The following is a 12,019-nucleotide window of genomic DNA, read 5'->3' on the forward strand; positions in this document are numbered from 1 at the left end:
CGGGTGTTTGCTGTATGACCTGCACTGCATTTCTTTTTGCTATAATCGCTATTGAGTGAGCGATATGCTTATTAAATTTTATGCGTGCTTGCGTGTATTGGGGTTTACCCTTCCTTCAAAGCTTAATCTACTTTACCCACTTATTCCTCGCTGCCAGCACTATCCCATATTATAGCCGTCCCTGGCGAGGACTCATTCGTACCTCTGACCAGTACACTTAACTATAGGAGGGACATTTGCACTGTTAAGAGGCTTCAGAGGGTAAATATAGAATTCAGCACGAAGGAAGGGTAAATGGAGGGGCCTGAGAATAAACCCATGCTAAAGTCACTTGACATCGAATGGCTTGATTCTACTAAGATTCGAACCCACGACCACTCGCTTGTCAAAGCAGACTCGGTAACCTTGCGGCTACGGAGCCCCCCAACTCTACCACGCCAATCGGGAGACCGTAGTGAATGAGCTTCGCCAGCGGTTCTGGATCCCGTACCTTCGAAGTGCAGTTTCCCAAGTAACGCGGCGGTATATTTGGTGCAAAGTGTATCGCTGTCTACCGGTCTACCGAAGTGACTATCTACCTTTGGCCATTTAGCGCAATGGGCATAGACTATTTGGGTCCCATCGAAGTGATCGTTCGCCGGAAGAAGAAAAAAGGTGGGTCGCAGTTTTCGCCTGTCTAGCCGTACGCGCGGTACATCTTGACCCTCAGTACCTTGTCTTGCAGATTTCCATCCGAAGGTTCTGATATCTTTTCGGACAATGCTACGTGCTTCCTAGGTACCGCCAACGATATGCAGAGAACTCCATTACGAATGTACAGAAGCTCTAAGCAGGGCATCGACAGCATGGCATTTTAATCCCCCAACCGTGTCACACTTGGGCGGAATATGGGAGCGGATGGTGCGGTAGGTGAAAGAAATCGTGGGGCGATGAACGAACCCTCACGGATGAAGTGCTGCTGTCGGTCCTAGCGGAGATGGAAGATGCAATCAATTCTCGACCGTTGACGTACATGCCGCGGAAATCAGCCAATAAAGGAGCAGTGTATACTTCCATCGATGCTGCCGAAGCTCTACGAGACGCCTACAACTGGTCCAGACCAGACTTGGGAACGGTGAACTTAGAAATATCCGCCAACCGTCAATAACCGGACAAAGTGGTTCGAAGACCAGAAAGCCATTGAAGGTGAATGAACTGGTATTCTTTGTCGACGGGAAGAAGCGGAAATGCTGACCCAGAGACATCGTTGAGCAAGTGTTCCGGGAAGCAGACGGACGGATTAGGCCGGAGGTGTATTATGTCATGCTGCAGCCAACTGTGCGGTGCTCGAGGTAGGTGATGATAAATCTGGGATATTTGGAAGACCCACCGGATGTTATGGGCGGGGGTATGGCAGGTTGATCACATGCATATTATATTTGATTATGCAACTAATCAACAACTTTAAGAAATTATAAGAGATCCCAGCAAAACAAACTGGGAGACGTATAATTTGAAACTGATTGTTGGAGTAAAGAGCTTGAAAGGTTGCTCAAGAACATATAAAGAACTTGAGGACAACTCAAAACAACTTTCAAATCTGATCCAACAAGCTTATTACGACAGCTGTTCTGCAAAGGAACGCTCTACGAAAAGAGATGTACCTTAGTGGTACAAAAATTGATCTGGCTTTAATCGTCGTACGAAAAAAAGCCTTTGATCTATCGGCAGGAGGGGATTTTGTCACTTTTTCTGGCGTACTTCCCAAGCAGTGAGATCAAATTGGTTAAGGTTTAATCGTCGTAAAGAATTTTCGGCCTGTTGGGACAGAGAAATTTTGTCACTTATTAAAGTAAAGGTAAATTTATGAAAGCAGAAGTTAAGGCAAAAGGAAAACGAAACTAAACGTAAATTGAAGTAAAGTAAGGAAACGTGAAGCAGAGTAGAGTAGAGCAGACAAAATCCCATCAGAATAAAGTCATATCATATCAGAAATAAAACGAAATTTGTTAAGTTAAGTTCTGTAGGATAATTTCAAATTCCATTTGAAACATAAAAATTACAGTGTCTTTGATTTGTTATTAAGGAAGCCTCAAACTACATTGCTTTTTCCAGAAAGAATTGTTTTCACCTAAAAATAGCTAAAGAGCATTAAATTGTTCAATTGGTATCGATCAGCACAATTTCAAACGTGATTTCTTTTGTTCATTATTTTGGCATCATGTATTATAAGCATTTTATTCCAAAGCATCCGAAAAAAATAACAAAATTTATGACCTCCGTGAGGGTTTAACAAAGATTATTTACACTTATAAATCGATTTCCGCGAACAATGATCCGAATTTACTGCCAAGATTGAGCTCCATTCTCCCGATAGCACTGAATTAAGTCAGAATTCTTGCAACAATGTCGGAGCATTATTTCTTAACCAACACATCGACCGTCCGGCTAAGAATGACGCATTCATCACAGACTTTTTTCTTTTCTCTCCGTTCTCTCCTTTCAGGGCCTTCGTACGGATACTGTGTGTTTGCTGTCCCCGAAAGATCCGGCGAAAATATCAGCCAACAATGCGATCGAAAGCATCCCAGGTGAGTCTCAGAGTCTCGTCGTCGTCGGGTTCCCTCCACTCCAGAATGCCTCCCATCTACTACTGGCAGCAGTATTATAAGTCTGGCGCATAACAGACCTCACCGTATGTTTGAATGTTTTCCACCCGTCATCCAACACCAGCCGAGCACATTTGGTACATTCTTCTGCACTGTCGCTCTTTGACATACTCCCAACAAAAGAAAAACATTTTCCCTCCTTCCCAGAGGGAATCTCGAAAGCCATTCCCGCCATCCCAAAAGGCAGCAGCTGTACAAGGACTGCTACTGAATCGTTTATTTTTCCTTTTCTTCTTTTATTGTGGTTGTACCTCTCTGTTAAGGAATGTAACCGAACAGTGCCTCAGTAATTCGGCTGAACCGACCCAGAAAGTCTGGAGAAAAATTGAGCAAATAAAATGAAATCCGTTTTGTTCACTGCCGCCCAAAGCTACTTCCTTCCGTAGGCATATTTCGTCAACCAGCTCACTGTCTGCCTGCATCTGGAAAACCCAAATTAACCAACAAAAGCATGCTCACGTTTGTGCCTATTCCACTTTCTTTCACTCTTTTTTCATCCTGTCTCTGCTCCATTTGGCATGCCATTTGTACGTTACATTTACGACGAAACCGAACGGAGCCAGCCGCACACAACAGAAGAAAGTTAGCAGAAATAGGTTTATTCTAACATTTAGATTGACTTCCCTGCCGGGTTGAACGTTTCTCGATTCTGTAACCCGCCAGAATGTTGCTTTTATGTAGTGCGGCACAATTTACGCAAAAGTGACACAAACAGTCACACTACCGGCAGCGGTACGCGGTACCGGTGCGATAAAATTTACGTTCGTTTTGCGTCCACCGCCCCCCGAAGGAGCAGGTCTTCTGGGTTTCCGGCATTTTCCCACAATCATCCTGCCTGCAACACAAAAGCCGAGCGAGCTGATTGTGTTCGATCGCACATAAAGCAAAACGAATGTGATTTGCCAGGCAATCTGTCCGTTCGACCCACCCATTCACCTGTAGGAATGCCGGCCCGAGCCGGTGCCAACATGGAAAAGAAGCCGAAAAAAAAACGTTTGTGTGCCCATTCGGAATCAGATTAGATATTACGGTCGATGGTTTGGTGAAACAACCCGCCGGCCGCAGCTCTCCTAGTTGTCGAACGAACGACCGACTGGATCAACTGGAAAGTCTGTACTCAATTGTTCAGGACCAGAAATGATACATTGTGGGTTCGATAAGAATGTTAAAACGTGATCTTTTAGGTTGGAATACACTGCACTGGTGTAGAATTAGGATGACGTATTTATTATGACATCTTTCTGGAGTGATTTATGAGTGTTCAAGAGAGATTAATCAAATATGACGTCTTCTTAATAAATTTTACTTTTAAATTCAGAGAAAACATGAATCAATAGTGTTTGAAGTCATATTGGTTATTTTTACATGAAATTTATATAAAAATTCATAGTATTTCAGCATTAGCAGGAGGAACTGTACGAGCTGCATTCATACCCTGCTATCACGGTTGTTATAAAGTTGTTGTGGTAACAGAAATATAACTAATTTCAGTTGTAATTCGGTTGCTTCAACTAAATGGACCTACAGTGTGCTACTTGGGTGATCCTGCGTACAACAGGACAGGACAAACCGTTCTACATTTTGTACAGTTTTTAGGACAGTTAAGCTGTGATATTACAATAAAGATTATTGGTCTTAAATTTATACCTTGAGGAACACACGCCGTATGTTGTTAATTACTTATCATATTGATAAAATTTTCACGATAACATTTTTTGTTGTTCCTGAGTTACAGCTAAAAAACTAAAGAAATACTTTCTGAATTTCCCAATTCAAAAATACATATTTCATCTTCATGAACCAAACTATGCAAACAGTTTCGCATGAAAATGCCAGTAAATTTTCTTAGCATACTCACAGCTGGATTACCGAAGTAGAGGTAGCCCGTATTCTGCTGCTCTCCAGAAAACGAAGCAAAACAGTAAAAATGATACAGAAGGAGAGAAAACAGCAAAGAACACGAATAGCGTGACGTGGCAAAAATGGACAAACAGGTTAGAAAAATAAGAAAAACGCGCGAATGAAAAGAATAAAACCTAGCGTGAAAAAATGAAAGACAACGTGAGAGGGAAAACCGGACATAGTAAGAATAAAAGGGAGGGAAAAAACAGTGAAACGAGGAGATTGGAGAGAAAAAGATGAAGAATGGATGAGAAAAAAGAAAAATGGGAAAAAAGAAGAATGAACTCTAAAGAAAATGAGGAAAAATTAGACAAAAAGTAGGAAAACGGGATACAAAAGGAGAAAAAAATCAGAGGAGTTGTGTACAAGACACGACCACATTGGTGACGCAGGACAAGAAACTTTTTGGTCATTTTTTCTGGCACACTTCCCTAACACAGACATCAAATTGGACTAGGTTTAATCGCGTTCTTGAAAACTTTGTTGACATGAGGGGGATTTGTCGCTCTTTCTGGCGCACTGCCCAAGCAAGGACATCAAAATGGTCTAAGTATAATCGCAGTGTTCAGAAATCTTGTTGAGACGAGGAAACTTTCACTTGTTTTGATTTACTTCCCAAGCACAGATATCAAATTGGTGTAAGTTTAGATCGTCGTAAAGAATCTTCAATTTGTTGGGACGAGAAGATTTTGTCACTTTTTTTTCTAAAATAACGTTAAAACTGGCGTCTTTTCCAACCAATCACGAAGCGAGAATTTCCTTAGACAATGCTTCATTATTTTCAATTTTACAATAGTACGTTCTTTGAAATCAAGAGGTTTCATTCTTGATGTGGATGCGTAGAAGATTTCCGATCTGATCGATTGGCGTAAAAATATGGAAAATTGATCGAGAAACCGCTAAGAATCTTTCATTTTTTCGAGACGCTCGCATTTTTAGATTTTTTGGATTGACGTCCTATCACTATCACTAACACGCTTACGGACGAACAACGTCACACACAGTACCTTGCAAGTCGTAAATGCCTGCATAGTATCGTCGTCCTGAAAGTAAAAACAAGTTAGATCAAAACTTCTCGGTCGGTGGTTTCTACATTTGACGGAGGAAGAGGCACAATCTGTGTATCTAAAAATAGCCCAAAAAAACAGATAGGTCGCTACATTAATAAGTGGGTTGCGCAGTCTTCTTTTGTCCAGCGCCTCTATGGTTCAAAGGTACACGGGTACCAGCGAGCCACACGCCCTGGCAGGTGTTGTGGGTTCAAATCCGGTTATAATCTATGATTATAGCTTGGTTCGACCCATGTACCTTCCAGCATTGGACAAAAGATAGGAGTCACAACGACAACTTGTTAAGCGTAGCTACCTATTTACCCCCTTCCTTTCCACTCTTTCCTCTCCTTTCCCAAAAAATTTTCAATACTTTCCCCTACCGTCCCTCCATCAATTGTAAAAACCATCGTTTCAAAAAATATTAATATTAATGCCTGACCGCATTTCAAGGTCAAAGACTAAAACACGAGTTTGGTCAAGAAGAAGTATGATGAAAAACGGATACAAGAAAATTTAGGGCTCAGTAAAAAGGCGAAAAAATAGACAAGCAAAGACGGGAAAGGGAACAGAAAAAGAAGGAATAACGGGCAGAAAAAAGAAAAAAAAACGAAAGGGAAAATGAGACAATAAAGGGAATACGGAACAGAAAATATGAGTAACCAAAAAGTGAAAAAAGAGCAAGGAGAGAAAACCAATAGAGGAAATGAGAAAAAAGGGGTAGGGGGCAAAAGGGTCATAAAAGCAGAAATTTGTAACAAAAACGGGAAGATGGCATTGAAAACGAAGAAAAGAGAAACAGAAAAAGCACTAAAGTGAAGGGTAAAACGGAAGAGAAAAAGACGAACGGGAGATAAAAAAGAAAACCCAAGAGGAATGAGAAAATAGGGAGTCAAAAACAAAATACAAAGACAGAAAAGGCAGCAGAACTGGGCGTCAAACAAAGGAAAACGGCACAGACGAAGACAAAAAACGAGTAGGAAAGGAGATAAAGAGAGTTAGAGAAATACGAAACAATGAAACAAGAAATGCGGGGCAGCAAAAAGAAAAACTAAATAAAAGAGGAAAAATGGATGGAAGGTGAGAGCATAAACCAAAAATAAGGTACAAAAAAAGAGCAAAACGAACGTGAAAAACGGGACTGGAAAAACGAAAATGCAGATCAGAAAAGAATAATAATACGATAAAAAGTTGACTAACCTGCAAAGAAAAAACAGCGAAGAGACAGTGAAAAAACAGTATAATGACGATAAAAATGCAATAAAAAATCGACGAAAAACTAATAAAAGGCGGTGAAAATAAATTGAAAAGTTGACGAAATATCAGCAGCAAAAGAACTAAAACCACGAGCAAAATTAACAGAAAGACGTCTAAAAAATTACAAAAAGGTGATAAAACATGCTAAAAGAAGCTGACGAAAACATCTCGAATTGAATATTCGACAGAAAGACGTCGAAAGAACGAATAAAAGTCGCCAAAATAACGATAAAAAGACACTAAAACAATAATAATACAGATGACAAAAACAGCAAAAAGCCGCCGAATTCCAAAACCAGACATCAAAAAGCTACGAAAATACGATGTAAAGATGGCAAAAATCATGAATCATGAGAAGCCAACGACAAAAAGACGACATAAAAGCGACGATATGGCAATACTTACGACAGGAAACAACAGGACGGAGAAAAATGCCAATAAACGACAAAAAGATGACGACAAAACGACAAAAACATGACGAGAAAACGACAAAACACGATAAAAGTTATCGAGAAAACGCCAAAGAGGCGACAAAAATACAACAAAAAATAAGAAAAAATATAGAAATATATAAATAGATGTAAAAAAGCAGTGAAGAGACGATAAAAAGACGGCAAAACTGCGACAAGAAATCTTAACCCTCTAACGGGTAAGACCGTCGCTTTTGGAGCTCCAGAGGTGCATACGAAATTTGTTTTTCATTGGCAATACGCAAAATATGTTCAGAACAGATTTCTTGACATTTTGATACTAATATCATAACATTCAGACCATGCATTCCAAAGTTATTATCTTTCAAAAACAAAGCTTCCGAAAAATTCCGAAAATAATTAATGCGCGAATATTCCCTTTTTTACTTTTGAAGGAAAAGGACATCTATAATAAAATGATTGACCTAAAAAATGTTTCTATGAGTAAATTTCAGGCATTATTTTAATTTTTTAATATATCTGAATTGAAAAAATATTAGTGCAGAGCGTTAGACATGAAAAAAGAAAAAGAGAAATTGGGCTTTTTCTTACCTGGCGCTCCTCCCGATAATTATTTTTGCATGAAAATCAGAACTTAAGGTTTTTTTGTGTGTACTTTCATGATAAAATAGTCATTAGCTCGATCGCATCGTTTTTACGCTGTTGCCCGTTAGAGGTTTAAAAAGACTACAAATAATGATAAAATACGCTATTAAGAGCAACCAAAAACGGCAGAAAAGACGATAAAAAATGAAAAAAATCGCTGAAAATGTGAATGATGAAGTTAAAAAGACAACAGAAAACGACAAGACTACAGCAAATGAAATGACGACGAAAGATGACAACAATACAATGGAAGTAATATAAGAATACAATAAAAAGACTAATCTCAAGCTTTTAGTCTTGACCTTGAAATGCGGTCATACATATATATTAATATTTTTGTTTGAAACGATGGTTCTATAATTGATGAAGGGACGGTAGGGGAAAGAAATGAGAATTTTTTAGTGAAGGAGGGGAAGAGCGGAAAGGAAGGGGGGGGGTATTGGTAACTATGCTTGACAGGTAGCCATTTTGACTCCTACCTTTTGTCCAATGCTGGAAGGTGCATGGGTCGAACCAAGCTATAATCTGATATTATAACCGGATTCCACATGCCCTGGCGGGTGTTGTGGGTTCGAATCCGGTTATAATATCAGATTATAGCTTGGTTGGCAAGCTAATAAAAAAGGGAAAAAATTTCGAATATTCGACAGAAACACGACGAAAGACTGACAAAAAGATGGTACAAAGACAGCATTTTTATTGTTTTGACAACAATAAATCAGACGATGGAATTTTTTAAAAAAGTGACAAAACAACAACAACAACAGAATGGCGAAATGACGAAAAAATACGAAAAAAGGAGCCAAAAAAGCGAAAAACATTCTAAAGCCAGACGTCCAGAAACGACGAACAAACGATGAAAATATAGCAAAAAGACCATCAAAAGGCAACAACAATACAGAGAGATTACAAAACAATGAAAAAAGACAACAAATAGATGAAAACAGACGGTGAAATGGCGTCACCTAAAAGCCACCTAAAAGATTACGAAAATACAGCAAATGAACCACAAAAGGACGGCAAAGAGGCGGCGAAACGACAACTGAAAGATGACGAAAAATTGATGACAAACACACGAAAGACAATGAAAAAAAGGTGGAAGACGAAAAAAATACGACGAAAAGTCGCCGAAAAAAAAAACTCCAAAGAAGCGACATGAATGCCAAAAAAGACAGTAAAAAACCATAAAAATAAATACCACAAATACATACCGATACAATTAAACGACAAAACGATAACGACGAGGCGACGGAAAGATGACAGAAAATGGTGAGAAATGTACGAAAAAATGATGCAAAAAGATGGAAGATGACAAAAACACAATGAAGAGCCACCGGAAAATCACGAAAAAACCGATACACTAAAAAATGAGAAAAAGGCTATAAATAGGTGCAGAAAAGCGGTCTAGAGACCGAAAAAGATGGCAAAAGAGTGACATGAAATGTCAAAAAATAGTACAAATAACGATCGAAAGACATCAACAAGAGCAACCGAAAACGGCTCAAAAGACGATAAAAAATTACAACAAATCGCTGCACTGAAAAGGCGATGTAAAGAAGCTAGAAAGCCAGATGTTAAAAAGAAGGAAAAACGTCTAACAGATGTTAAAATGACGACGAATAACTGAAGACAAAAAGACGATAAATGGAAGATAATAGACGGAAAAACAAAGACAAATAGCGAATGACAAAAGATCATGAACGAAAGTTGAGCGTTAACTTTAGAGACGGTAAAAAGACGGCAGATAATTATTAAAAGACGCTGTTAAGGGCGACCTAAAACGCCACAAAAGACGATAAAAAATGACGACAAATCGCTGAAAATGTGAATGATGTATAGATGCTAGAAAGCCAGGTGTTAGAACGAACGGAAAGAACGAAAGACGACTGACAGTAGTTAAAAAGACAGCAGAAAATCGACAAGATGACAGCAAAAGGCAACAGAGAGCACAAAACAAAAAAGTCGACAAAATGACGACAAAAAGCGATAGTAAAATGACGAAAAAGTGATAAAGGTCATATCTTTATTACGATCGAAAATACGATGAAAAGTTGACGATATGACGACGAAAGATGACAATAATACAACGGAAATAACATGAGAATACAAAAAAAGACGACGAAAGGATAATAAAACAGCAATAAAAAGAACAAAGAAAAACAACTCGATAAAAATGACACAATGACGGTTGAAAATACACTTGAAAAATGGTTAGCCGAAAGATTCTTCTTCTGAAACCATGCCACAAAACAACCCGTTGTCAAACGACAATAAATGTTTTTGTTTACAGTAGCGACTCACTTTCTACTAGCGAGCCATTGCCTGCTTCCTTATCAAGTAGAGTCACAGAATGTAGTGGCTAAGTTTTAGGTGAACGTGTACGAATAAATTAAATAATTTTAAAATCTCGAATCAACCGATTACTTTTTAGAGGAATAGAACGTCCGTCGGTAGCTCGCCATGAGGCACATTATGGTGACAGCGGTGGGATCCCGAATTTCCAGAAACCATTTCTGTGGAAGTATTAGGACACGCCTTTTAATCAATTCAGGTTCTATCTCCTGTGAGCTCTCAGATAAATTTGGCAAATGAACTACAACAGAACATGAACAGAACTACAAGCGGTAGTATAGGTCATGCTTGGAATGAATGCGCGTCAATCTTGCAGCAGTTCTCGGTTGGATCTAAATTGAAAGCCATTTTTGAAGAGAAACGTCCGTCAATAGCACGCCGGAAGCTACAGACATCGTGAATTATTGGATTAGAACGTTCGAAAAGATGCTGAGTTAACATTAGTTACACTGTTTAATAAACCTCATCCGAAAGTTAATTATAATAAATAAGTTGAATTATTTTAATTATTTATAATAATTTCAAAACTAATTGTATAGACGTAAAAAATCGAAACCCAATTCAAATTTAAAATTTTCATTCCTATCCTAGGTACAACGAAGCGTACCTGAAACCAGTAACCGACACACTAAGCCTTGCCCATTAGGGATCCACCACTAATTGATCCGACGTCCAACGTGGCCGCGGTACTTAATGACCCTCGCCCGCGGAACATCCGCGGCGGCGGTGGCGGTGGCTTTTGCATATTCAATTCACGTTTATTCTGTAATAAACGGCTAAACGTTTCACCCCAGCTAACACATTCCGCATCCATGCATATCATTAGTACGATAATAATAATGGATATTTGGAAGCTGATCGAACCTGACTGACACAATGCTTGTCACATAGCCTCGGTGCAAATTTATTCTTCTTTTTATTTTTGTCATAAATGTCGGTCATAATCGTAACAGTTTATTACTCGAACAACCAAGCACGCGTTTTGGTCCGCCAGTCATAACCGGAATGACGTTGACCCAGGAGCAGCAAATGAGCGCACGGATTTACTACTGTTTGACTGTAGTTCGATGGGACGATCCAATAGTCAGTCCGGATGATGACTGTCCTTTTTTCCGACCGCCCGAAGAAGACACGCACCCGATTGCTCGCAGAGGAATGAAATAGTGCGCTGATTGAGGAGTCCGAATGGTTACAGTCGAACCCTCGTCACGCGACTTGATTCGGAGAACGAACTTGATTGCGCTGGAAACTATACTTTTGATTTCACCGAACTCAGTTATGTTGGCTCTTAAAAATAGTCACAAAAATCGAATAAGTGCCAAATCAATTGTCTCATCGGAACTGTCACGAAAGGGCAACCGTACTGTGCTACGGCGGCGGCGACCGGCTGGGAGGAAGAAAATTTATGACCCCCCATTATGGAGACGTACTCGTACACAGCAGCAGCGCTATACCCTCAATCATTTCAGCCGGCGGCGGAAGATATATCGCCCGTGGATTGGAGCAATCGGAAGAAAAACTACCCTCCCGAGTTTAGATACGGTCACACGAACTTTCCCACGAACTTGGAGGTACCACCTCGCATTCGAATGCGAAGCCATGCATGCACAAAATCGAGGAATGAATAAAAAAGGACTCGGCCGTTCTATATTGAATATCCGGAATGAATTATTCATCGGAAATGTTGGGGGCTTTTTCGGTTTCGGTGGCCGGATATTGACGGATCAGGACAAAA

General features: G+C 39.6%; 1 protein-coding gene across 1 annotated transcript in view; it reads left to right on the plus strand.

Moving 5' to 3' along the window:
- LOC128733811 (dopamine receptor 2) overlaps positions 1-12,019 on the plus strand; it is a 130,717-nt gene that overhangs the window by 57,280 nt on the left and 61,418 nt on the right. Inside the window, exon 2 of the mRNA XM_053827622.1 lies at positions 2,486-2,570. Within this exon, the coding sequence (XP_053683597.1) occupies positions 2,486-2,570 (85 nt within the window). The remainder of the gene's footprint in view (positions 1-2,485; positions 2,571-12,019) is intronic.

The sequence above is a fragment of the Sabethes cyaneus genome, chromosome 1 (genome assembly GCF_943734655.1).
Source record: "Sabethes cyaneus chromosome 1, idSabCyanKW18_F2, whole genome shotgun sequence".
Lineage (NCBI taxonomy): Eukaryota > Metazoa > Arthropoda > Insecta > Diptera > Culicidae > Sabethes > Sabethes cyaneus.